The sequence below is a fragment of the Empidonax traillii genome, unplaced genomic scaffold, assembly GCF_003031625.1.
Source record: "Empidonax traillii isolate 1590-97213 ecotype Southwest subspecies unplaced genomic scaffold, ASM303162v1 scaffold745:size721762, whole genome shotgun sequence".
Lineage (NCBI taxonomy): Eukaryota > Metazoa > Chordata > Aves > Passeriformes > Tyrannidae > Empidonax > Empidonax traillii.
The window spans coordinates 540,251-566,246 of NW_020955938.1; the positions used below are offsets into that span (position 1 = coordinate 540,251).

The 25,996-nt window shown below is 55.5% G+C and overlaps 2 protein-coding genes across 10 annotated transcripts in view; one reads left to right on the top strand and one right to left on the bottom strand.

Annotated features, from left to right (window-relative positions):
* The window catches only part of SZT2 (SZT2, KICSTOR complex subunit), a 52,710-nt gene extending 29,584 nt beyond the window's left edge, over positions 1-23,126 (top strand). For 2 of the 9 annotated variants that reach the window (XM_027900646.1, XM_027900648.1), the window contains exons 38-72: positions 8-197; positions 600-674; positions 850-988; positions 1,218-1,338; positions 1,565-1,694; positions 1,776-1,928; positions 2,043-2,145; positions 2,528-2,645; positions 2,859-2,970; positions 3,413-3,531; positions 3,999-4,163; positions 4,796-4,880; positions 6,779-6,967; positions 7,073-7,270; positions 7,628-7,797; positions 7,984-8,150; positions 8,594-8,691; positions 9,495-9,627; positions 9,740-9,867; positions 10,134-10,264; positions 10,737-10,919; positions 11,371-11,641; positions 11,797-11,876; positions 12,217-12,342; positions 14,051-14,256; positions 14,378-14,471; positions 15,397-15,477; positions 15,875-15,949; positions 17,864-18,077; positions 18,340-18,523; positions 18,829-18,951; positions 19,216-19,717; positions 20,037-20,153; positions 20,255-20,323; positions 22,450-23,126. In XM_027900646.1, coding sequence (XP_027756447.1) covers positions 8-197; positions 600-674; positions 850-988; positions 1,218-1,338; positions 1,565-1,694; positions 1,776-1,928; positions 2,043-2,145; positions 2,528-2,645; positions 2,859-2,970; positions 3,413-3,531; positions 3,999-4,163; positions 4,796-4,880; positions 6,779-6,967; positions 7,073-7,270; positions 7,628-7,797; positions 7,984-8,150; positions 8,594-8,691; positions 9,495-9,627; positions 9,740-9,867; positions 10,134-10,264; positions 10,737-10,919; positions 11,371-11,641; positions 11,797-11,876; positions 12,217-12,342; positions 14,051-14,256; positions 14,378-14,471; positions 15,397-15,477; positions 15,875-15,949; positions 17,864-18,077; positions 18,340-18,523; positions 18,829-18,951; positions 19,216-19,717; positions 20,037-20,153; positions 20,255-20,323; positions 22,450-22,593 — 5,193 coding nt within the window. In that variant the 3' untranslated portion in view covers positions 22,594-23,126. Of the gene's footprint in view, positions 1-7; positions 198-599; positions 675-849; positions 989-1,217; positions 1,339-1,564; positions 1,695-1,775; positions 1,929-2,042; positions 2,146-2,527; positions 2,646-2,858; positions 2,971-3,412; positions 3,532-3,998; positions 4,164-4,795; positions 4,881-6,778; positions 6,968-7,072; positions 7,271-7,627; positions 7,798-7,983; positions 8,151-8,593; positions 8,692-9,494; positions 9,628-9,739; positions 9,868-10,133; positions 10,265-10,736; positions 10,920-11,370; positions 11,642-11,796; positions 11,877-12,216; positions 12,343-14,050; positions 14,257-14,377; positions 14,472-15,396; positions 15,478-15,874; positions 15,950-17,863; positions 18,078-18,339; positions 18,524-18,828; positions 18,952-19,159; positions 19,718-20,036; positions 20,154-20,254; positions 20,324-22,449 lie in introns of those variants that run through there. The other 7 variants (XM_027900649.1, XM_027900654.1, XM_027900647.1 and 4 more) reach the window with 5 other exon arrangements.
* Positions 23,127-23,364: 238 nt separating this feature from the next.
* Positions 23,365-25,994, bottom strand: HYI (hydroxypyruvate isomerase (putative)). Its single transcript, XM_027900655.1, has 8 exons — positions 25,799-25,994; positions 25,618-25,729; positions 24,696-24,810; positions 24,493-24,571; positions 24,270-24,319; positions 24,013-24,082; positions 23,692-23,826; positions 23,365-23,491 (listed from the first exon to the last, which is right to left on the bottom strand). Exons 1-8 carry the CDS (start codon positions 25,992-25,994, stop codon positions 23,403-23,405), a joined length of 846 nt encoding a protein of 281 aa, XP_027756456.1. The 3' UTR covers positions 23,365-23,402.
* Between the last annotated feature and the right edge of the window lie 2 nt (positions 25,995-25,996).

Sequence of the window (25,996 nt, forward strand, 5' to 3'; positions counted from 1 at the left end):
TATGCAGGTTCCAGGAGACATGCTGAGACTTGAACAAAGCAGAGCACCAGGCCATGACTCCCTGGAAGAGGCACCTCCAGAGACAACCGTACAGTCGTTGCCATCCTCATCCTCCGAGAAGGGCAACAGTGAGAAATCACCATTGGTGACACCATCTGCAGCAAGCCTGACTGACTCTGTGACACAGGGCAGGGAAGGTAGGAGCTGCAAACGTGGACAGCATGTACCTCAGCCTTAAAAACTTTTAAGAGACGAGCCTATTTCTGGCTATGGCATACGTAATGTGACTGCTACTCCTGTTCCAGTCCCTAAAGTCCCAGAATTGGTACCCAGGACCACTGGTCTCTTCCTTGCCAGGATGCTGGCAATTCACTGCTTAACAGTACCTGGGTACAAGGCTGTGCTGCTGCACTGATATCCCTAATGACATGCAGTTCCTGGTGACTTCAGTAATGGCTGTGAGAGCCCCACTCCCCAGCACTGCCTCCCCATGGCTGTCACTGCCTGATTTTCCTGTGGTGTGATGTTTCTTCAGCACGTGGGGCGTGTGAAGGGGCTTAGCAAGTACTTCCATGATCAAACCCCCATTCCCTTTGCAGGCTCCGGCAAGCAGCGTCCCAGCCGCGTGCAGAGCCTCGTGTCGAGCCAGGGCAGCATGGACTCCGACCACCTGGGTGAGTCTGCTGGGCCAGGGGGGACCAGCAGTGTGCAGCCAGGTGCTGGCAGCGGCACGGTGGTGCAGGGGGACTGTGTGCCTGGGCTGGGGTGAGCCCCGAGGGCAGGCCTTGTGAGTGGCTGTGGTGCCCAGGGAGGAGGCTGGCCTGGGGCTGAAGTGAGGATACATTGCAGGTTACGACGGGGGAAGCAGTGACTCAGAGTATGAGGAAGCGTTAATGAGCGACCAGGAGCCCAGGTGTCCCCTCATGCCGGATTTCTGGCTCATCATAAAAATCCATCAGGACCGAGTGGAGGTCTATTACCACACACGGTAAGGAGGGTCCCTTCTCTGCCACTGCCTCTCTGTACCGTGACCTTGTTGCCACTCAGTCATCTCTGGACAGGATCTCCTCCCAGCCCAGTGGGAGTGAGAAGATGCAGGACTAGACTCTGTAAAGGGAAAACTGCTCTTCTTTCCCACTGTGTTCCTGCTCCCACCACACAGGGACAGGCACTGTCCAGGTGCCCTGCTAACCCCAGTTCTCCCGTTCTTCATAAAGCAGCCTGAGTGTGGAGAAGGCAGCATCAGCAGAGACAGAAGAGGAGCAACCAGGGGAGTGCCAGAGTCTCAACCAGGTGGTGGTGAAGAAGATCAGTGAAATCTGCAGGGTTGTCAATCAGGTAACAAATCTGCAGAGGGCGCAGACAGAGCTGCCAGTCATGAGATGGCTTAGATGAGGAGGGACCTCTGGAAATTGTCTGGTCTGGGCCCAACTCTGAGGACTTCCTGGGGAACCAGTTCAGGTTGGGAGTCAAAGGAAAAGGGACTCAGTCTGACCCTAAGCCCTTCTTGCTGCCTTCTGTGGCTGTGCACACAACAGAACCGATCTTTCCTCATCCTTTGCAGCGCTTGCTGCTGCAGGACCTGCATGACAGCCACATATGCAACTCATTACTGGTGGCAGAAAGTGAGGAGGACATCTGGAAGAGTGAAACGCCCTATACTTCGTACAGGCAGCGCGTCATGCCCACAGATGGTATGAATATTCCCTTGGCCATGTCTCAGTGGGTGCCTAAGAAGATGTCAACTTCCATGCTATGTCCTGTGTTCTTTATAGATTACTCTGTGGAGGAGAGCTACCAGCCCCGGGACTACCTGGCTGCCACCATGCAGTTCATGCCAGGGCACTTTGCTTGTGAGGTGGTGTGGAGCACACTCATCCACGTGCATTCCCGCCTCAAGATGGGCCCCAACATGGGGGTCTCGCGAGGTACGTGCAGCCCACGTTCCCCCCTCGGTTTGCATGTCAAGAGTCTGGCTTCTGGCTGGATTGGTACAGCAGAGGAGGGTACGTGGGATAGCTAATGTCCCACGTTGCCCACAGCTATCCAGGCGCTTCGCTCGGTGCTCAACGCCTTCTCTGTGGTCAACAGGAAGAATATGTTTGTCTACCAGGAACGTGCCACTAAATCTGTTTTCTACCTCCGGTAAGAAGCCAGCGAGTTACTTGTTGGCCTGACCCTGTCCTGCTTATGTGTGTTACAGCAGACTGAGAGCTCCTTGGGGCAGAAAGTGTCTGCCCAGCCTCATGGACCACGCCGTGACCCAAGCAGCAAATATCTGATTTCTGATGAGTCAGAGTCATATCAAGCCAGGCCCTTCTTGCTCTCCCTGCCCTAAGTCGTTACACTGAAGGGAAAAGGATGGGTTTTTTTGAGGGAGCCAGAGAGCAGTTTTGCCACTCCATGTCCTATGAACTAGCCCCCAGAAAGTGCACAGGGGAGAGCAAGGAAGACGTGGTTCTTCTGTACACGTACGATGCTGTCATCCTTGGGAATGGAGGCTGACATGCCCTTCTCCTGTGTTCAGGCTGACTGAAACCACCTACAGTGGGAAGGTGTGGGAAGCAGAGAGCAGCCTTAGTCCAGCATCTCGCTCGCTGGCACTGACACGCAGCCAGGAGCCCATTTACACTGAGGATCTAATGGTGAGTCTGCTGCTCTCTGGCAGTGCCTCTGGGTGCTCATGGTCACGGGAGGGGAGGGAACTCGGTAGCTCCAGGAACCCAGATTATATGTAGGATAAAACATTGTAGACTTGTGGAGTGGGGTAACAGTGGGTGGCTTCTGCCTGACCCTGCTGGCAGGCTGGAACAGTTATGGATCTAGAATTCACATGGAAACTGGTTTTGCTTCTCCAGGGTTCTCGTTCCTCTCTGGACACAGCCTCGTGCCGTAGTGTGGACTCTGCCCGCCCTGTGGGACAGATAGACAGGCACATCGAGCTGATGGTCCATGGTGTTGCCCCAGCAGGTATGTGTAATAGAACCTGGCAGCAGATGGACTGTGCTGATGTAAAAAAGCAGAGGAATGGAGCTCTGCTTCCTGTCCTCTTTGCTTGAAGAAGAGAGGAAGTATCTCTCTCCTGAACAAGCTGCTCTTCCTTAGCCCAGAGCTGCTCTCTGTTCTGCGTGGGTGAAAATGTAATGAAAGGATCCACAGCCCACAATGAAACCTCCTGCAGACTAGGTGGCTTGTGCCAGCTTTCCCTATGCAGGAGTGCACTTGTCTTTGCTTACTGCACCACCAGTCTTGAACCCGTAGAAAAAGGCGTCTGAAGAAAGTGATGGTGGGGAAAGTCGTGGTCCCAGTGGGAAGTGAGGGTGGCACATCCTGAATAGGCAGGGAGGGGTGGCTCTGGCCATTCTTACTGGATGGGGTGAAAAAGCTGCTTGTATCTCTGCTTACTTGCCAGGGCCCGAGATCACAGACGAGCTGGTGAAGGTGCTGCGCAGGCGCCTGGATGAGGCCACCCTGGATATCATCACCGTGATGCTGGTGCGGAACTGCAAGCTGACCCCAGCAGATGTGGAGGTACCTTCACTGCTTACCTGCTCTGTTCGTCCCAGAGACCAGAACACATTCCTACATTTTGACCTGTCCCAGCCCCAAGGAAGACCAGGACAATTTGCTGCGTCCTGTTCCCTGCTGCAGTGCTTGGTCAGGCCGGTGTTCACTGAGATTTATACTGTGTGAGTGCCAGCCCAGGTGGGAGATCCCCTCTGCTGGGTTTGCAGCATGGCTGGGCTTCCCTGTGAGTACTTCTAGAATGTCTGCCCACATCTTAGTGCTGACCTGTGCAGGGCCAGGAGCTGGACTTCGATGATCCCTGTGCGTCCCGTCCAGCTCAGGATATTCTGTGTTCTGTCTCAGGGCGCTGTGTGTGGGTTCTGCCCACCACACTCTCCCTTTGCAGAGCCAGCTGGCGTAGTTTGTATCGGTATTAGAGTCCCAGGGCATCCTGCTGGTCCCAGCTGAGTTTGAAAACCTTGTGTGTGCAGTTTATCCAGCCCCCCGGGACGCCACCCACAGAGGTCCTGCAGTTCACGCTGCCGCCCTCGGCCCTGCCCTGGCTGCACGCCGTGGCCTATTACCTGCGCCAGAACCTGCTCATCTTCCTGCACACCCCCAAGTACACGGACAGCAACGTGGAGCACCACTTCAAGGTGAGGAGGGCTGGCAGTTGGGACAGCAGTCTGACTAGCCTCTACCTTTTGCCGGGGGTGGTGGTTTTTTTTTTTTTTTTTGGCAGCCCAGACACCATGTTCCCAGCTCTGCCATGTCGGGTTCTCCCTAACCCTGCCCTAAATCTTGAAGCCTGTGGGAGTTTTACAGGACTGAGCACATCCTAATTGGCCTGGACAGGCCTTGCTTTCGTACAAGCGATCACTTCCTGTGCAAAAAGCAGCAACCACAAAGCTCATGCTCACCAGTCATCTCCCAGGAACGTGGGAGAAGATCCCTTTCAAAGCTGAACCTGGCTGCTCATGGTTCTCTCAGATCTAAGGACTGAAACATCAGGATTAATAAAAATTTGAGAGCAGGAACCCGCCCCTCAGCGTGACCATAGCAAAGATAGAGGGTGAGGCCAGATATATAGTGCCACATAACTCTGCAGAGAGCTGTAAGGGATTCCTTTGGCCAACCAGTGGCAAAGGCTATGTTTGGCAAATGTTTCGAGTAGGTCTGGATTTGCTTGCTGTGGGTCTGGGGATGAGCTCTGCACATGCATGGGCCTCTGCTTCCAGTTAAGGCAAGCTCTATAATCTCTGTCCGTATTCCTCCTTGTTCTCCTCAGCACTACTTCAACCACAACGGGAGCATCCCTGACCAGGATCTCTATCTGTACAACAAGCCGGGCGGCCAAGGCACTGGTGGAAAAGGTATCGTGCTCAGCTCTTCTGAAACAGGGTATGGGGCTGTGCCCAGGGGAACTGCTTCCCATGCTGGAGAGTTATGAGTGACTGAGGAGGGCCAGTGCTGCGGCTGTGTGTTCCTCTGATGGCTGGAAGGGGGGGTGAGGTGTGCCTGAGGGACTGCACGCCTCTGCGTGCGTGGTGGAACAAACTAAGACCTCCCATAGATCAGCTTGCTAAACTTGACCTGCTGCTGCAGGGAGCAGCTCTAGATTGCAGCAGCTGTGGGGCAAGACACAGTGACACCTCCATGTGGGGCAGAGAGACTCTGTGGGGCTGGAGGGGACAGGGAGCAGGGACAGTTGTTGCAGGAGCCTCGCTGCAAAAGGAAAGCAGGAAGTGTGTAACTGAACGTGGGCAGTGTGGCAATGTCCTTTCTCTTTTCTCTGGAATGCTGGAGGAGGGATTGGATAGGACCCATCCTGCAGCAGGCTGTCATGTCATTTTTCTTTTGTCCAGGCCACATGTCACCTGGCCATTGTGCGTCTTGTGCCCCTCGTGCACTGTTTGAATGTTCTTCTGTTGTGTAGGTACCATGTCGGACCTTGTGCAGCACCTCTTTCCACTCTCCCACTTCCAAGGTAGCACCTGTGGCTCCAAGTTTTACTCTGGGTCCCTCTCCCATGCAGCTCCCTGGCCCCTCTAGTCCCTGCTGTTCTTGTTTTCCTTGTGTTGTGGCTTCAGCTCTGACTCCTCTGTGTGTTTGTGTGGGTGTGTCCATTTAGCTGAGCCTCCTGTTTCTTGCTGGCTGGATAAATGAGCAAACAGAACCTGCTGCCCTGAGGTGGCAGCTCTGCAGTTCCCAGCTGCTTGAGGGTCTGTGTGCTGCCCTGTTAGCTTGCAAGCAGTGACTTCCAGAGTCCTGCATCATTTTTCCCACAGGTTCAAAGAGGCATCTCTTCCCTGAGGAGACATGGTGTTTCATCTGCTGTGGCACCTGAGTGCTGGCTTAGTCAGTCAAGGGGCTTTGAGAGGAAGTGGGAACATCCAGGGTTACAGTGTGAGGTTTGTACCTCACAGCTGCTTCCGTGCTGCTGCTTCCCTGGTGCCCTTGCCATTGAGCTGGGCCATGGGCAGTCAGCTCTTGTTTTCTGCTCTGGTCTGTACCAGAGCTTCTCCTGTGTGGCCCAGGGCTCACAGCGTGTGGGCTGTGGAGCAGGACCCACACTGCTGCTCTGCATCTCTGAACTGTCCTGGTGTGTGTTCACAGGGCTCAGCATAGAGAGGCGCCAGGCAGGGTCTGAATTTTCCTCTGCAGTGACTCCAGGCTGACCAGATGTCAGCCTGCCTTGTCCCCAGTCCTGCTGTTGGAGTGCGTGGGGAAGCACCTCATCTTGCTTGGGCAGTGAGGAGGGGGCTGTGAGTGTAATCTGCAACGAGGTGTCATGTCTCCAGGGACTCGAGGTCCTTCACAGCCTGGAAAGGGCTGCTGAAGAGTATCTGGGCTTCGTACTCTGCCCTTTAAGAAGACAGGGGTGGTGAGCCCCATCCTGGATCAATCTGCATAAAGGCCCTCCTGGTGCAAATGGAGATACTTTCCTCTTGCATATGGGGCTGGGCAACCTGGAAAGCTCCTGCAGGACAAGGCGAAATCTGCTGTGATTCTCTACAGGAGTGAGATTCTTGGAATGATGGGGACACCCTGTGCCAAATGCCGTGCTTTTTACCCTGGCTCCCCACAGGCACAGCCCCCCCTCTGCTTCCCTGGCTGCTTCCCCTCCTGTGGGCCCTGCCTGCCATGTGACACTGTGCAACTCGAGGGGACGTGACCATCCCAGCTGTGGGGTGGCAAGGCTGTAGGCAGGCACTGTAGGGGTGTACTTGGTGCTGGGCTGATGGAGGCTGTCTCGGGCTCTGCCCTGCAGGGATCGCGTGCATCGCGCTGACATTCGTGGATGAGCACGGCAGCCCCACCTTGCTGCCCCACGGGGAGAGGCCTGACCCTCTGAAGCTGCTTTCCTCCTCACCCATCACGGGCCTGCTGCAGGACACTGACTTCGAGAGCCTCACCGCAGTCAGCAGGCACCAGCCAGAGGCTGACACGCTGCCTTCAGGTAGGCAGTGAAACAGGCCATCACCTGCCGACAGCCTGCTGCCTCCGAGGAGGGCTGGTGAAGGCAGGGGTTGCAGAGCCATGCAGGACTACCCTACCCCCACAGAACCCTGCGTGCTGGTGCGCCTGGATATCTGGGAGAAGGGCAACATCAGCCTGCTGCAGCTGTCGGAGAAGCTGCGTGGGGCACTGCGCCACGCGCTCTGCGACGCCGTCATGGAGTTCCTCGTGCTGCCAGCCCCGCTCTGCGTGGAAGCCGCCTGCCCCCTGAGTCCTGCAGACCTGGAGGACCTGAGTTCTGCGGGTGAGAGCCTGGCCAGGATGGCCCCCTTGAGCCTCCAGCCAGCCTTGCTCCTCCTGACTGGCCTGCAGAAGCTTCTCTGTGCTTGGGGAAATCAGGTTGGGCGGGCCGGGAGGGAGGAAGCTGCTCTGCCCTCTGCAGACTCTGCTGTGTGATGTCTTGGGGAAGAAGCATCATGAGTATTAGTGTTGCAAGAGGCATAATCTGCTCCCCAAGATTGAATTCACTTTGCTGGCTGTTACTGAGAGCTCTCTCCCTTCTCTCCAGCCAGGCTCTGGCCAGACACAGTAGAGAACAGGGGGACACCAGCAACTTGACAGTGGGAGGCTCTGTGGAGTCTGATCTGCTTTGTTTCCACAGGAGGCCTAAGGAGGACCATGTCAGAGACCAAGGGCCTGGCGCTGGCCAGTGGTGGGGCTGGCAGGAGCTGTCCTCCACCCTTGCACTTCACTTCTGCCCCTTCGCCCAGCTCTGGAGAGCCGGTGACGCCCACGAGCAAGCTGGGACGCCGCAGCTTCTGGGACATGCTGGTAATGTTGCTGAGGGACCAGTGGGGAACAGGGCCTGTAAGTCTTCAAGGTGTGTCAGACCAGGAGGAATGGGGAGGAGTGATTTGGCTGGGTGTGGGAAGCCAGGCAGGCAGCAGAGGCTTCGAGATCAGGGCGCTGGCTAGGCTGTGTATGTGCACAGCACTGACTTACCCTTTTCGCTCCCAGAGCAAGGCAGAGTCCTCAGAGCTGGGCAGCCCCAAGACTACTGATGACATTGTGCTGGAGAGGCCAGAAGAGGCTCGAACGAGGCGGCGGCACAAGACTGAGAATGTCAAGCAGCACCTGAGCCAGGATCGGGCCACAGCCACGGCTGAACTGGAACAGGCACAGAGGCAAGCACAGCCTGCAGCCTGGGCAGCCAGGATGTTGTTCCCCCATCTCCTGTACATCACTCCACAGCCAAACATCCTGCTGGCTCTACGTGTGTCTCAGCCCTCTGGACCACACTCCTTTTCCCTGTAGTTTCTCCCATACAGAGACTGTTTAGGAGAGCTGCTTTCCACACACGAAGCTTCAGCCCTTTTTGCTGGAGCGTTTCTGGGAGCACAGCTGGTTCTCGCTGCCAGAGATCCCTTCTCTGCACTGTGGGGGCCCTGTGCAACCCCTGACACCCATATGGCTACTGACCAAGAGCAACCCAGCTCAGGGATTGTATCAACACAAAAAGGAGGCTCCTGGGGCTCTGTTCTTGGAGCTGGCAGGGGGCTGGTGCACTTTGTGCCTTCACTGCTGTTGACTGATCTGGTTTAACTGTGCTCCCCTTCCCTCTTCCCAGGCGCCGAACCTGCCAGCTGGAAGAAGGGGATGTGGGTACCATGCACCCGCTCTTCAATCAAACCTGCCAGCAGTGGATGGCATTTATGAACCACCTGGGTATGTGTCTCAGGCCCCAGCTCCTCCAGGTGGGCTGGGAACGGGCCTTTCTGCCCAGAGCTCTCAGGATAAGTCCTCATATGGCACCATCCGTCTTCATCCCTTGCTGATACCTACCTAGTTACACACCCTGTCTGTCCCCAAGCCTCACCAGAGTTCTGTGGGTCTCAAGGCCAGCATCAGCATTAGAAGGCTGTGACAGGAGTCCTTGCACGTGTCATTGCATCTAAACAAACCTGCTAAGGCCTGTGGCTGTGTCTGCCATGCTCCCTGTCCAGGGCTTCCTGGACTTGGCTGCAGCAGCTTTTGGACTCCCAACAACCAGCTGTGGTAGTGATTTAGCTCCCAGAAGAGCCTCTGCAACATGGTCTGGAACTGTGAGGTTCCGTAGGAGACCCTTACTCTTGCAGGGAAGGAGAAAGAGGAAGAGGGATTTGGGTTTGTGTGGCTGCCCTGGTTGCTGCTTTCTGGTTACCTTTCACTTTGGTGTTTGTACATCCTCTCCCACTCCTGCTGGCAAGGTAGAACTCTCCTCTTCCTCTGATGAGGAGTAAGCTAGGGAACAAGGAGTTAGTGTGGGAATAAAGCACTGTGCTCAGAGCATACAGTGAGTTTGGTCAAGGGCCTTCTTTTGGGCCAGAGCCTGAAAGCAGGGGTTATTTCAGCCTCCATCCTCTCCATGTAAGGTTCTTGTTCTCCACCTCTGGCTGCCTCAGGACTGTAGCCTTCACCTCTACTTGTGTGGGCAGGATGTGGCTCTGGGGCAGTTGGACACCCAGTCCTACAGTAGTTTTTCCGTACAGGGTGTCCGTCGGTGCAGCAGTGCTCGCTGGAGATGGTTTCCCGTTTCCTCCTGTCCTCCATCCTAGTGGAAGTGGTGAACCTGGTCACTGCCCTGGCGAGCGACACCACTGTCAAGGTGTTTGAGCAGATCTGGTGAGTTACAGGATTCACAGGCGGCTGTTTGGCACCCCAGTAAACGTTGATCAGCTGTGCCTCTACTGCCATGGCTCTACGTGTCACCCGCCTTTGGGGCTCTTCTTTACAGCTACCATCGAGGCACTGCCTTCCTGCCCTATAAGCCTGGCCAGAGTGCCACCCCTCGCCCTGCCACCATCAGACACTTCATCCTGCTGGGACGCAACTTCCAGCAGTGGCGTTGCAGCACAGAACAGGGTGAGTGCCTGGCCACGGTCCCCAGGACTGTGTGGGGACATTTATGAACAAGGTTCCTCTCCTTGCTGGGACAGACTCTTTGTGCCCAGAGGTGGGCAGTGGTTTTGCCTCCTGAGATCTTATTCTCAAATTTGCTTGTATCAGCTTATTTCAAGATGAACTGAGCAGTACTGTGGCAAAACATCCTGTCGTGCCACTTTAGTGGCACATGGAATGTAAGAGCGGGATGGACTGGTACTGAGGGTCATAACTGTGGGTTCTTGCAGCTCACAAAGGGCTCCAGCGCTTTGAGGCCATGGAATTCAGCTCAGCAGAGAGGGGCTCTGATCCCAGCCTTGTTGGTCGAGACCTGGTGCCCCGGCAAAGGTTCCTCTTCATGGAGATCATCGACAAGAAGGTAGCAATGGTGCCTGTGTGATGTTGCTCCTGAAAGGCTGTTCCCAGCTGGCCCAGGGAAGGAAGAGTGCCTCTCCAGGCAGCCAGCCTTCCCTAGGCAATAGTCCTCCAAAACAGCTTTGCAGGATGTGTCTGTGCCACAGGCAGAGCTGTGGGTTCTCTGCAGCACTCTGGGAAGTGCCAGGGGCAGCAGCCCTCGCTGTCTCTAACTTGAGCTGCTCTTTTGTGGGCTGTAAATGCCTTTTCCCTGCTCACATCTGGGCACTTGTGCTGCCAGTGCAAGTAGCACCACCACTGCTGTGGCTGTTAACAGGGGGCTGTAACTTGAGCTGCTGTCACTCTCCCTGCCCCAGCCTTGTCATCTGAAACTGGCTGCAGCAAGTACCACCCAGAACACCTGGGGCAGCCTGTGCCACCATGCAGGCCCTCTCTGAGCGTGTCCTTTACCCTTCCTTCCCCTCCTTTCTCTCCAGATAACAGTCTACACCTATAACTGGTCCCCAGACCTGGGGGCCAACCTGAACTGCTCCCTGACTCGCCTGCTGCAGTGGCAGAATGCCCGGTCCCACATCGTCCACTGCCTGCTCAGCCAGAAGCTGGGACTCTTCCACCACCACTGCTTCATGGACACGCCGTGGCACGAGGACAGCAAGCAGGTAGGGCACCCCAGCGGGCAGGATGGTCCTTTCTTCTGACGTCAGGAGAGGCCTTGGCAGTCTGGGGATCTGGGGGAGGTTGCAGGTACCTTTGTGCTTTTGTGTGCTGGTTGGCAGGGCATCCCCAGCACTCATATGTCTCACTGTGACCATGTCCAGCCGGGCTGTTGCTGTCTACTCTTGGAGATGGAGGTGGAAAGGGAAGCCAGGTCCTGCTGCTGGCAGCAGTTACTTGTGACTGAATTATTTAGGGTGAAGGAGGCTGGGGAATGGGCTTCCCAGCGCACCATAGGGCCATGCTGGGGCTAGGCCTGCTCTTCTTGGGACAGGCAGTGGAGAAGGCTAACAGAGATGTCTTCAGATAGCCAAAATTGGGTTTACTCTGTTCTTGTGGTTTCTTGCTCCAAGGCTGGCAGTAAGAAGGCTTTCATGGCTGTGTCTGCTTGCTTAGGAGCCAAATCCTTTCCTGAACTCCACTTTGGAGGTGGATGCACTGATCCGGAGCCCATGTCCTCCGCCTAGCAAGGAGCAGGGCCGGCTGAGCAGCTCTGCCCGCAATCTGCCCCCTCTGCACTTCCACCCTGACGTGGTGCCCTTTGACGAAGCTCTGCGGGATGTCACCACCATCAAGCGCATACCCCACGGGCCTGACGTGGGGCCTTTCGATCCAGTGGCTTGGCACGGGGCCCAGTTCCTGGAAATCAAGAGCATGGAGAGGAAAGGTAAAGCCTACCTAATCGTCTCACTTCTGGAAAAGGGGCTCAGAAAGAGCAGGAGTTTTGACAGGGAGTTCTCTGTGGGGATGGGTTATGGCCTGTTTAGGGTGGGAGTGAAGGAGAGTGGCTTGATGCTCTTGTGGCTACTCCATTTCTTCCAGAACTGGAGAAGCAGATGAAGATAGAAAATCTCTTTGTTACCTGGCAGCAGAGGTCGGCGCAGTCCAACATGCCTATCAGTGTGAGTGCAGCCCGGGCAGGGGGTAGCTTGGCCTTCTTATAGCACACTGGGAGCACCAGCTTCCTGGGGGCAAAGGGAGCACTGGCACTCTGAGCAGGGTGTTATGGTCAGGATGGTGCTTGGCAGTGGAGCAGTGGCTCTCTCCTTGAACTTTTGGGGTTGCTGGGCCCTGACACCGCACTTGGGCATGGGACCTCACTGCCCAGCACTGGAAAGGCTGTAAGGCAGCGAGTTCCCCCATTTGATCTGTGTTGGGGCAGCAGTGCAGTGGTGTGGACGACTTGTTCCCAGCCTTGATGAGGGGTGTGTGCTGTAACTGTGCTCCTCTGGTACCGTGCAGCTGGCAGACCTGGAGACCCTGAAGCAATCCTCGCGCCTGGTTCACTACTGTGCCACCCCTCTGCTCTTCGACCCAGCCTTCCGGCAGCAAATCCAGACAGACCAGCTGGGCAAGGTGGAGGGGAAGGTGAGTGTCAGCGAGCACCAGGGGCCTTGGGAGTTGTGCACTGGGACAAGGGGTGGCTTTGCAACCGTTTCCCAAGGCAGGGCTGCTCTGACCTCACCCCTGCGTTACAGGATGAGTTTGTACCCTGTAAGATGGAGACTGAGAAAGTCCTTGGGTCCTCAAAGCCTTTCTCCTGCAGCCACACCAGCACTGTTGGGGAAGCAAAACTTCCCCAATGCATTCAGCAGCCAGACCTGGTAAACCTTTCCTGGACCCAGCAAATAGCTGGAACAGTTGAAAGCAAACCAGCTGAATCCCTAGCAGGTTGCAACCTGACAGACTCTAACCAGTGCAGATCCCACACCGGCTGTTCACGGACTATTTGTGTGTCAGAAGGGAAGAACACGCTGTTGTAATTTATCAAAATGTCAAAAGGATTCTGACAGGGTCTTTAAGCAGAGGTTGCTACAGGAATTGAGCACTCATGAGTGAAAGGGAAAGCATCATCACAGAATGAAAACTTCACTTTGTTTTTGCAACGGAGCAAAATGAAAACGGGTTATTGAATTTGAAGAGCCTGGCAGCAGGGGTTTCAAGGTGGTGTGTTGGGTTCTGTACCTCCAGGTCATTTATTGGTGCATACGAGATGCCTGGTTTTGCAGTGCAGTAGGGCTGTTCAGATAGGTCAGAACAGACAAAGACTGCAAGGAACTCAAGAGGTACCTGAGTAGCCTGTGAAATGAAAGCTATTGTGGGAGCTGGGACCTGGTTCCCAGTAAAACAGAGAAAAAACCCAAAACCAATAAGCAAAAAAAACCAGCAAACCCACAACTGGGGCGAGAAATTTGAACCCTCCTGTATTGTACACTCACTGCAGAGCCTGTACAGAGCAGACATCTCTGTACTGAAGCTCTCTTGTATCTTCTGACTTTGAAGTGGATTTCTTCAATTTGTGAACAGCTGGATACAGCAAACACATTGGTTAGAGTACCTCAGAAAGGAGTGTTAATATTATGAGTAATATTCTAATAAGTTGCTAAAATACTTGTGTAGTAATGTCTTCATCTGGACAGTGTGAGACCAGGCATCTTGTGGCACAGGCACTGAACTGGAGAGACTTGGAGAAGGTCAGAGAGTACCTGGAGAGATGCCAGGTAAAGGGACAGCCCTTGTGGTAGGTGGAATAGATAGACAGAAAGGCAGATAGAAACACATAACAAAGCTGCAGCCTTGAAGTAGAGAGATGAAGAAAGGAAACCTTAGTCTCTCACAGCACAAAGGCATCCAGAGGAGGATTCAAAATGTTTAGAAGGAAACACTATTCCTTTTCAGTGCTACTGAACTCCTAGTAAATCTTGAGAAGTCAGCAGGATTCATTAGGGGATTGGACTCATACCATAGCAATAGGAGCTGAAGCTCTGTTGAGCTTTGCCTGAAGCAGTTGTGAGCCACTAACACTTGGTGAAAGCTGTTCTCTGGGGACAGATGTGAATTTTCCCCTTCTGCCAGGTCCCCTTTTCCTGCAGGCTGTTGCAGTGCTGTTATGTCAGTCCACGGCTGGGTAAATCTTGGTCTTGCGTTTTGGTACATGCAGTGGCAGTGTTTGGGGAAACAGCTGTTAGTGCTGTCTGGCAGAGACAGATCTGCCCTCTGCTCAGCCAGGGCACCTGGTGTCATCTTTTGGGGCCAGTCACAGCAGGCCTCCTTAGGAACTTATTTTCCCTTCCAGAAGCGCCACCGCTCGAACGACTCCACGGCGTCGGGCAGAGACCGCAGCCACAGCTGTGACTCGGCGGAATCCCTGCCCTGCAAGGGGAAGGAGGAGCCTTGGCTGCAGGAGATGTGCAATGCCTTCTTGCAGCAGTACATCCAGTACCTGCAGAGCATGGGCTTCATCCTGGTCCAGGTGCGGCCACCCTCGCCTACCACTCGCAGGTCAGTGATGTTCAGGGAATCCTGTTGTTGGAGAAGAGCCAACACACTGAGCTGTGCCCTGGTTTGATGCAGCAGGAGGTCTTGGCTCCCTGCTCGAGGCTGTCTCTGCTCTCATTTCCAGTAGCACAAGCCGGATCCGAGCTCTGGCAGCCATGGGTGTGGAGGGGAGAGGGTCCTTTTCCTACACGAAGCCAAAAACGGAGGGGAGTCCAAAGGTGAGTGCCATGTGTGTTACAAGGGTTGGAACGAGGATGGAAGTCAGGCTGTGGGGTGGAGCGGTTCTCCTGGTTGACTTTTGAATCAGTTTCATGCAGAAAGGATGTGAGAAAGGGATTGACTTTGCTGTCTAAATCAGTGCAACACCTAGACACCAATCAAATAAAAGCGTTTGGAGCCAGTTTCAAAACTAAAGGGAGTGTTTCTTTGAGCAGCAGATAATGGGCATCATCAAAAGGTTTTATAAACAGCAAGAGCTTACCTGAGTTTGGTGAACATGAGCTTACAAGACAGAATAGGCAAATACCTGGAAGAGGAATCCATTGGAGTGTCTAGGAAGGCAGAAACCACCTGTGCCTCATTTGATCACCCAGGATGATGAGATCACATAGCGTTTACTCACCTTCTCTGATATTTTATTGGCACCTGCCTTTGGCTGATGTTGGTGCAGGACTGTGGATAACACCTTGCAGTTAAAATGAGGAGAGAGCAGTCTGCTGGGGCAACTTAAGAGTGGATGAATTTGCTGGCAGCTAAACTCTGAGTCCAGACTTGGTGTCTGTGATTGCTGTGTCAGGCAGATGGGACGGTCTGGGGAGACCTCAGCAGGGAGTGAGGTTCTGTGGACAGTGTCATTCCTTGGCTATCAGAGTCCTCAGACTGTAGAGACTATAGACACATCCTGTCCTGAGCAAGTAGGAGGTGATGGGGGGCAGTGTGCTTGGTGTGCCCTCTCAAAGGCTGTTTTATTAGGTTTGTTAGGATTTTTATCACTGTCAGCTCTGGCATGTTTGCTCTCCTCCCTCCAGTGAGATTGCTCAGTTGATGAGGTTCCTCTATTTCCCCCTCTGCCACGGGGGCTTGTGGCAGCCTCACACCCTGGTGTGCCAGAGAGCCTCTTCAGCTTTGTCTTTCTTTTCACAGAGCACAAGCCCTGCTGTTGCCACCTACCATCTACAGAGAGCTCTTCCGGGTGGGATTGTGCTCATGGAGTTGGCCTTCCAGGTAGGAAAGAACAAGAAACAAAGTAGGTTCTCTGGGGTTTCAGGGACAGTCTTCAGAGGCGACAGAGGGAGTGACGAGGAGTGCAGCAGGGACACACAATTTCTTGTCCTGCTTCTTCTATGGTCCTGCAGGACCGTGGATCAGCTGAGGATGATTCTGCAGGGCTCAGAGCAGTAAAAGTTGCCTGGAGGAGGGATAAGGAAGGGCTCATCACTCAGTTAGGGTGCTCTGTGCTCAGCCACGTGTTGTCTGCTCTGGCTTCGTTCAGACAGGAGGGGAGGACAGAACATGGGGTGAGAGCGTCCAGGACCCAGCCCAGAGGGTGAAGCCTGGGGACTGTGCTCCTTCCCTGGAGAATTCCCAGGTCTGTTCTGTGCTCACGTGCTCTCTCCTGCAGGGCTGTTACTTCTGTGTGAAGCAGTACGCGCTGGAGTGCTCACGGATCCCCATGGGCCAGTCGGTGAACTCTCAGGTAACAGCTTGGCCAGCACGGCTGGTGCTCCTCAAAGTCAGGAAATGCTTTGGGGGAGGCAGTGATCTCTGGAACAGAGTGGACATTTGAGGTGTAGAAGGTTCTGGAGAGTTCTGCTTCCTCTTTAGGGAAAAGCAGAACTGGGCAGAGCCTTCTGCAGCCACGTGCTCGCCACGGCTTGCTGCTTGAGCAGATCCGGAGTGCTGTGAAAGGGGGTGGGAGGTTTGGCACGAGAACGACTCTTGTCCTAGGTTGGGGAAGAAGACACAACAGACTGGGGAGGAATAGGAGCCATTCTGGCAAAGATGACTGCTCCAGGGAAAGTCAGTGCATGGAAAGCCAGAAGCTCTCTGCTTCCCTTGGAACAAGAAAGAAGTGAAATGGGAACAAGGATCTGTGAACATAATTGGCTGCCCTTTGCCACAGGAGATCATGAGCCCCGTTCCTTTGTACCTCTGTGCCTTGCTCTACAACACTGCGGGGCTTCCTGATCCCTTCTCTTTTGATGTGTCAGGGTGCCTCCTTGCCTGTCCCCAGGGCGCTGGGTGGCTGCCTGAGGCTGACCAGCCCCACCCTGTCTGAGACAGGAGGCATGCATGACCATAGTGTCCTTTCCAAGGTGGCTCTGTAGCAAGGCTGCATCTTAATCTATGCCAAGAGTGTCTCTCCTAAGCTTAAGCCTGCCAGGACCTTGTCTGAGGGTTTGCTGAGCCTTTCCTGGAAAGCTCATATGTGCACAGGGGGGTGTTACCAGGCTGCATCTGGTATTGCAGGGAACATCCAGGCTCTCTCTGGCTGACTTGGGGAAAGATTTTGCCTGGTCTTGTAGTGGGATGGTCCTAGGAGCAGCAGGCAAGAGGCTTGGGACTTGCTGCAGAGGCCTAGCCAGTCTTCCCGTGTGCCGGGACCAGCCCTCAGTTCCCTCAGGTTGGGCAGATGAGTTTCTCTGCTCCTCTCTGGGCTCATCCTGGCTGTGCTATTTGCCCTTTGGCTCATGTAGCAGCAGTGCAGGTGATGCAGAGAGCCAGGGCAGCCTGTTCTCCTCCCAGTGCCTTCTACCTGCTGTTTTTCCCTGCTTGCCATCCTCTTAAACCAAGGGATTGTGATGTGAGTCAAATGTCCAAAGAGCCAAAAAAACTGTGGGCTCCTGGCATGAGGGCAAGGCTGAGGCCTTCACCAGTGCTGTGCCCGGCACAGGGGCTGCAGTTGTGCTGGGAGCATGGCCAGGGGTGAGTGTGTGAAGGCTGGTGCTGCCCTGGTGAAGAACCAGCACACTATGCAGCTGGAGATGGCCACATGATGGAGGGATCCTCTCTGGGCACAGCTGTGACAGAGCAGCCACCACTGGATCTGCCTTCCCTGCAGCAAGCCTGGGTGCCTGTTAGTTACTGAGCACAGGGCATTAGCTACTCTTGCCTATCTCTGGGTCCAGCCACTCCACAGAGGCCCCTGTGCTGCCTCCTGCTCTCAAGGGACATTCAGGGAGTTGGTCTTTGCCTGTAGCTGCAGAACTTGCTGGGGCTTCAGCCCTGGTGCGTCCTGTAGCCCTTGGGAATCAGGCAGTGCGGAGCAGTGCTCAGCTGAAAGGAGGCTGTGCGTTCCTCCACAGCCACGTGGCTTTCAGCTCAAGGCAGGGATGAACCTCAGGCCAAAAGGGAGGCAGTGCCGATTAGTCTGTGCTGCTGCTGGAGACCAGGAGTGAGGTCAGGTGTGGAATGAGCCACCAGGCTGGATCCTTTGGGGCCAAGGCCTGCAGGTCTGCTATTTGCACTGTGCACACAGGTTCTGGGCTGCATCCTGCTCTGAGCTGGGGCAGCTGTGCTGGCTCTGCAGTGCCTTGTGGTCGGCAGGGCTCTGCAGGAGGGTGTGAGGGGCCTGGTAACATTCCTACCTTGACTCCCTGTTCCTCCACAGCTCTCTATGCTCTTCACGGAGGAGTGTGACAAGGTGCGGGACCTCATGCACGTGCACTCCTTCAGCTACGACTTCCACTTGCGTATAGTCCACCAGTACCTGCTGGGCTCCCACATGACCCTCCGCCAAGGCTACCATCTCACCAGTTTCCTGGAGGATTTCATTGCCCACCACTCCGATATCCCCAAATTCGGCCGTAACCACATTTTCCAGGGTATGTAGTTCAACGTGTGATCGACCTGGGATTGATCACCAGCCCGTAACTTGGCATAAGGCTCCCAAATCAACCTGACCTTTGGAGTATTCAGGGAGATGGCAGGGTGAGGGTGACATGAGGGGCCAAGCTCCAGGGGAAGTCCTTGCTGCCCTGCTGTGGGGTGCAGGTTGCTCTGTCCCATGGAGTAGTTTGTAGGACGCTGCCCTGCCGAGGTAAGAGGCAGGGAGTGCCCTGTGACAGCAGTGTGTTTTTCCACCAGGCACTCTGGCCCTGCCCACCAACATGATCACTGCACACCAGCTGTACAACTACATCGCTGACCATGCCAACACCTACCACATGAAACCCCTGCGCATGGCCCGACCGGCCACGGGCAACGACAGCAAGAAGGGAGCACCGGGCACGGAGCAGAACGAATATGCACTGGTCTCTATTTGGAACAGGTGAGTGCGCATCTGCTGCAGGTTCCTGGAGCTGCTGGAGATTGGTGGCGACCTGCCAGTCCTGGGGACACTGCCCCAAGGTGCCAGCAAAAGCTGGCTGTTCTACACAGTGCCAGACAGCAGCTCTGGCCAGCTCTTCTGAGATGGGGGGGTGCGCATCTGTGCTCGTGCATTTAATATTTCCCGTAGCGCTCCTTGGGAGTCCTGCTATGTGGAATTCCCCATGCCCAATGGTTCTATTGTGACCAAGAGCTCTGGGGTAACCAAGTGAGGTTCCCTTCATACTGATGTGCTTTTGCTCCCAGCTCGGGCTCCTACAAGGACTCTGAAGGTCTGCGTCATCACGATGACTTTGATGTGTCCCTCCTGGTGTGTCACAGTGCAGCACCCTTCGAGGAGCAGAGCGAGGCAGAGAGACGCATGCTCCGGTGAGCACTGGGGGCCCATGACACCAAAGCCTCCCGGCTGGGGAGGAGGGCTCTGGGAGGGACTGGTTCTGTCTGGGACAACACAGGCAGGGTTGTTGGTGTTGGGGGAGGATTGCTGTGGGGACCTGGGCGGTGTGGTGTCTGTCTTGGTCTGGGCAGAGAAGCACCCTTTCTGTCAGGGACAGAGAGGCCTGTGGTTCCTTTGCAGTGCAGCTGAGAGGGGAGCAGCCCTTCCCCAGGTCACAAGTGTCTCCTTGCCCTCAGTTTGCGTTTCTACGTCATCATGACCAGCCAGCGGGAGCTCTTTCCCCGGCTCACGGCCGACATGCGGCGCTTCAAGAAGCTGCCGCGCTTGCAGCGGGAAGTGCTGGAGCCCGTGGTGGGCCGGGCAGCCTGGGAGGCAGCGGAGCCGGAGACAAGCCTGGGGCGGCAGCTGCCAGCAGAGCGGGAGCTGTGGCAGGACGTGGAGGACGGCGGCGAGTTCTACGCGGGGGGCACACAAGTCAAACTGGGGCCGGGGCTCTTCTACACCTCGCCGCTCTTCCCCTTGCTGGCCTCTGAGGTGGCCTCAGCCCAGAAGCAGCTCAGCAGCATGGTGCAGCTGGCCAAGTGCCACTGCCGCAGGGACAACCTCTGGAAGCGCCTCTTCCTTCTGGAGCCTCTGGCGTCCGACAAGCTGAAGCTGGGCAAGCTCTCGCTGGTGGAGCTGGAGGAGCTGCTCGACGCCGTGCACGGGAAATCCATTGCGGATGTCGACCCCCAGCTGGTGAGCGGCAGGGATGGATGGAGTCACAGTGCACAGCAGCTGCTGTTCAGCTCGGGGCGGAGTGGGGTGGCAGGTGAAGGGCCTGCAGGACACGTCCCTTCCTGCTTGGTGGGGAGGTAGAGGCAGGAACAGAGCTCCTAGCTGGCAGCGAGAGGGGGGGAGACTGCATGGACCTGTCTGAGGAGAGTAAATAGCTCTCGGTCAGCATGGCTCAGTGGGCTGTGAGGGATGCATCAGATCCAGGGTCTGAAGGCTGCTGCTGCATTATGGCTGCCGTGACCAGAGGGAGGCTGAAATCAGCCCTTTTCCATGCCTGCAGGAATGCTTCCTCACCATGACAGTCTCCTGGTACCAGAGCCTCATCAAAGTGCTGTTGAGCCGCTTTCCCCAGAGCTGTCGGCACTTCCACAACGCTGAAACCGGCACCCAGTATCTGGTAGGACACAGCCCGTCACCCACCTGCAGCCTCTCTCTCCCTGTGTCCCCGTCCTGGGATCTCTGTCTCCTTTCTGATGTGTGCTGTGACTCTCCTGACAGGTCGTGCTCAACCAGAAGTTCACAGACTGCTTCGTCCTTGTGTTTCTGGATTCTCATTCAGGAAAGACGGTAAGTACTTGGGAACAGAACAGCTATGTTGGCTTAGGCCAAGAATCTGTCTAGACTGATCCAGCAGTGGCCAAGGCCAGGTGTGCATGAGAACAAGGGCAGGTCAAGGAGCTTGTAACACCTCCCTTAAATACTTTCCCGGCATCTGAAAATCTGTAGCTCAGGCCCATCCTGATCTAGAAGCAGCCTTTTCATTTATTTAATAGCCTTCCACAGCTTTCCTTTGGTTAATTTCTTGCATCCATGATTTCCTCTGTCTTGCAGCTCCATGAGGCAGTTGCAGTCTAGGTGAGCTCTTTGACTTGCTTATGAAGCTTCTACTGTTCTTTCCACGTGATGCCCTTTTGCTCTTGCATTAGAAAACAGTGAGCACTTGATACTCTTGATCCAACCAACAGGGTTGCTTTTAGATCATTCTCTCAGCTGTCTCTATTCAGGCTAAAGAGTCCTTCTGTTTTTAGTCCAAGCCAGATCACACTGGGTCTGGCTGGGAGGGGTCACCAGTGCTGTGGGCTGTTCCTACCTGGGCAGAAGGGAAGGGGACCTGCACTGTGAGGGTGCCACTAAACCTGCAAGGACCTTTGCCTTCACTGGACGTGAGGGCAAAACCACTTTTCTTTCACCTGTGCTCCCAGGCAGGGCACAGGATGGGTCACAGGGAATGCAACTCCATGAGAGAGCAGGGCATCTGCAAGAGGCTTCTGTCCACAGTGAGGCTTTTGCAGAGACTGCAGCATAACTGATCCCTTTGTAAATAAACTGTGCTCCGTCTCAAAAGCAGGTAGGGGAGACGGAAGAGGTGGTGCCTGCTGGAAAGGCTTCTCAGTGCCTTTTGCCACCTAATGGTCATAGTGTCACCTTGTGATCATAGATATGATACACCCAGACCCTCCATCCCCTCTCCTAGTGATTCCCGTCTTGTGTTCCTCACACTGTATTTTGTGCTTAGCATTGATCCCATTCCTGTGGCCTCTCAAAACTCTCTCAAGGTTTTTTGGTTTTTGGTTTGGTGTTTTTTTTTTTTTTTTTGCATTATCCCAATTATCTTCTGTATTAGTACCTCAAATTTCAAATTTTATCAGCACGTTCCTCATCTGTGTACCAGACTCATTAAAGTACTGGGCAACGTGAGTCCCAAAGCCTGTCCTGGAGGAACTCCATTTGTAACCTCTCTTCTTTCCCCTTTCAGCACTGCCATCCTCACCTTATAATTTGAGTTAATTCCCATCTTTTCAGCTTCCCTAAATTTCCCATGTGGCACCACATCAAATCCTTCCTGAAGCTTAGATAAGATGTACCATGATTCCCTTGTCTAGAAATATTACCTTATCAAAGAGAAATTTAGCGTTAGCACATCACTTTGGTAACACTGAGCTGCATTTCCCTCACGGTTCTTTCTCTCCCAGCCTGCTCTGAAACCTTGCACACTGTTGGAGTTGGGTTCACAAATCACTTTCTTTCCCCTCTTTCCCCCATGAGCTCTTCTCATGGCTTTACCAGTTTGTTAGGGACGCTGGCTACTAGATATGCTGCATTTCAGCTCTGGAGAACATCCAGTCCCCTCCATGCTGCTGATCTGAGCGCAGAGTTGCTCGCATTTCTTCTGCTTCAGGTCCTGCAACCTGTTCTTCTGAACCTTGTTCCCTGCTTCCCTCTGCCGTTGCCCTGCCTTGTAAGTGCAGTCACTAATCAGAATGGAGCAGGCAGCGCTTATTTTTAGGATAGCAGTTATTACATTTAATCTCCTCCCTTTCCCCATTAGTTGCGCTCCTACTCTTTGCCTCGGAAGAAGAAATTTCCCTCCAATATCCCTGAAATTATTATTATGTGGAGGATCCCCTCCTCTCCTGAGGCTGCTGCTGGGGTTGGTATAACTGCAGATGCATGAGAGCAGGGACAGAGTGGGCAAGTCCTTGCACCTAATTTCCCCCAGAAGAAATGGGAGGAGGCTTAAACATGCTCTGTCACAGGAGAAGGCACTAGCCTAATTAGTGCTATTGGCATTTTGGGACTTCTCCCGGTATTTGCCTAAAACTGACAAAAGAAGTGCTCACACACCTGGACTAGGGACTGCACAGTGCTTGTTTGAATCCTGCCCCCCCTGATCCTCTCCTCCCTCCCGGCAGAGCCTCACCGTGGTTTTCCGGGAGCCGTTCCCCGTGCAGCCCCAGAACAGCGAGAGTCCTCTGCCACAGCTTGTGTCAACATACCACCACCTGGAGTCAGTTATCAACACTGCCTGCTTCAACCTCTGGACGGGCCTGCTCTAGCACTGGCACCCGTTTCCTTGGTGCAAGACACGTGCCGGACCTCAGCACGGCCGTGCCACGGGTGGCGACGGGGAAGAGCAGGTCTGTGAGGGGACCTGTGCCTTGGGCACTGCAGGCAGCGCCGCCAGTGGCACACGTGGCTACTGATCTGGGGAGCCTGGTGGGCTGGTGTGGCCCTCGTGTGCTGTTTTCAGTGGGTTTGATACCGAACGACCTTGAACCGAACCACAAGGACAGGAGCGTGGCCACTTTGGCTGAAGCAGAGTGACTCAGGGACGTGGCTTTGGTGTCTGCAGGTGAGTTCTGCCTGCTGGGGAGGCACAGAGGAGCACACACAGCGCTCTGGCTTTGTGAGGAAAGACTCCCGGACTTCAGGGCTCCAGGCAGTGAGGCTGACTGCTTCTGGCCCTTTGTCTTCCTCAGGAGAGCACTGGATGGGACAGGAAAGGTGAACTGGACCACAGGAAGGTTTTATGGAGGTGTATATTTAAGCTATTTGGTGTATCTGTGAAATAAACTGAACCAGATCTCTGCTCAGTTGCTGTAGGCTAGGATGTGGAAAGTCTGTGTACCTGAAGTCACCTACAGCGCTGCCTGAGCCATCCCTAAATACGACACGTTAGAGATGGCACTTGGGTAGAGGGGGGTCCAGTTGCTTGGGCTGACCCAGTAGGGCCTGGGGAAGGGAAATATGACATAGATGCTCCTAACATCGGTCTAGGAATCATCCCATCCCCCCCGTCCTAGAAAAGACACGTGCTCCTCTGTTAGGCCATTACTTTGTCTTTTATTCCCATGGTTTTCTAGTTTTACTCGGCTGCCTTGCTGGTCCCACCACGCTGCAGCCCTCGGCTCTCCCAGTAGGACCGCAGCCAGCCCAGACCTTCCAGGGTGTCTCCTGCAGTGACAGACAAGGTTTCCTGCTGCAGCTGGAGAAGCTGGAGCAGCTTCTGTTCAGGACAGAGCTCTCATTCCCAGGTAGGGACTCTGACACCCACTACCTGCTGCTCCCCAGGAGCTGCCTGTCTTTGCACAGTTCCCAGCCAGCTGGTCCATGCTTGGCCCTGACCTGGGGCTCAGACCTGCAGGCCCACTCACCTTTGGGAGCATACTCGCACCCCACGTAGCCAGTGTAGCCAAGGGACTCCAGGAGCTCGAAGATGTAGGGGAAGTTCAGCTCCCCAGGGCTGTCGGGCTCGTGCCGCCCTGGCACCTGTGCAATCTGGATATGACCTAGGGAGGGAACGGGAGAGGCCGTGCCCAAGGCAGCCCTGCCTGGAGCCTTCTTTGGCCATGAGACAAGGTGAGCAGCCCCACACCCTCAGGCAGCCACAGCAGAGCCTGGGGCAGGAGGGCTCTAACTCAAAGCCACTCCTGCCCCACGGCCACAGAGGAGCCGGTCTGGGTGCAGGGCATTACCGATGAGTGGGAAGTACGTGTCCAGGTTGCGTGACAAATTGCCATCCATGATCTGGCAGTGAAAGAGGTCCTGGCCGGGGAGAGAGGAAGAGGAAGGATGCAGCTGTTCACCAGTGCGCTGTGCTGCAGGCCCTGCCTCTCTCTCCACGTTCTCAGGAGAGGATAACAAGCCCACAGACCCCCCAGAATTCCCCTGTGGGCCTGTGCAAAATTCCCTGGTGGAGGGTGGGCCATGGAGATCTTCAGTGCTGACTCACCAGCTGCAGCTTCAGGTTGGGCCGTCCCACCTTCTCCAGGATGGCAGCAGCTAAGAGTGCAAGAAATTAAGAGACCATTGCCCCAGGGTAGAAGCTTCATGAAGCCCCGAGACTCCCCTTCATCAACTGAGCTCCCTCAGCATCTCTGGGCTGGTAAGGCAACCTCCTGCCTTTCAGACTTTGGGGATCCTCCTCTGCAGGAGTCTCTTGATGTCTGCCTTACCTTGGTGTGGGGTGTTCAGATAGTAGCGAGGGTCAGTGATGCGGTTGTTAATGGGCTCCACCAGTCCAATCATGTTTTCCTGTAACATAGTAATGTCACCCTATGGTGATGTAACATTGTAATGTCACCCCAGCCAGGCTGCTGGGATGTTTCTGGGTACCCTAAGAGCTGCCCCCCCAGAGCAGGGCACATTCCCTACCTACCTGGGCTAGGAGGTCAGCGGCGTATCTGAGATTCTCGATGAAGGTGGTTTCCATCTCGCCTGCCACTGCAGCCCGGTCTGCGCCCAGGGGAACCCGCCCAGCCATCACATGGATCCTAGAGGCGCGGAGAGATCAGTCACTGGCAGCAACATGCACTATTCCACCTCAACACACAGAGGGATGACTTTGAACCTTTTGCCTGACAAATCGCAGACCTTGATTCTTTCCTCTTTCAGCAGCTGCTTTCCAGCTCTTTCACCCTGAGGTTGGTTGGTCTTGCTCCTCGGGCTGCCTCCAGGCCAGCACAAGGGGCAGCTGGCATGCTGCCTCTTCCAGGGACAGCCTGGACATGTGCTCTCACTGCTCACTGGCTGTGAGAGGGAGGGGACAGGGGCCCACGCTGCACTGCCCTGCTGGGAAGAGCTCAAGGTCCATCCAAGAGCAAGGCTCTTCAGCCACCGTCGGGGGAAGGTGAACAGTGGATATTAAAACCTTTTCACTCTGCCTGTACAAGCAGGGGGCTGGGCAGCCTCTGGCCCGCCTGGTCCTTGCCCTCTCCAGGGCTTTGGACTGAGTTTCAACAGGAAAGAACGATGCAAAGTAAATGCAATAAAAGGGCCCCGTTGGTTTTCTGAAGGGAAGCGTGCCAGGCTAATTGTATCTCTTACGGCGTCTCTGCTGCCTCCAGGCACCGTGGCCTCAATAAAGCAACTGTGGTGGTGTCCTGGGGGCAACGACTGGTGTAATTGGGGAAGAAAAAGGGAGGTTTATCCTGGGGACGGTTGTGGAAGTGGGGAAGGGAAGAGTCAGACGAGTGCCTGGCAGCTCCCAGAGAGGGAGTCTGGGCAAAGGGCGAGCCCCGCTCGGGCGAAGAGCTGGAGCGGGAGGGCGGCACAGGAGCGGGGTCCGGCCCGGCACCTACCTGTGGCAGCCCACCGCCCTGGCGTACTGCACGGCCTCGGCCAGGCCCTGCCGGAACGCGGCCTCCCGCCCGGGCACGGCCGCCAGCCCCAGCTCGCCCGCCTCCGGGTCCCCTGGGAGAGAACGGCGGGCTCAGCGGAGGGTCTCGGCCGCCCCGCGCACCCGGGGGGACGCGGCCGTACCGGGGGGCACGTTGAGGAGGGCGATCCGCACCCCCGCCCGCTCGGCCGCGGCCCGCAGCGCCTGGGCCGGGCAGCCCGCCGGCCACGCCGCCTCCACCGCCTCGAACCCGGCGGCCGCCGCCGCTTCCAGGCGCGCCGGCAGCGCCGGGAGCTCCGGGAACAGCCACGAGAGGTTGGCGGAGAAGCGCAGCGCCATGG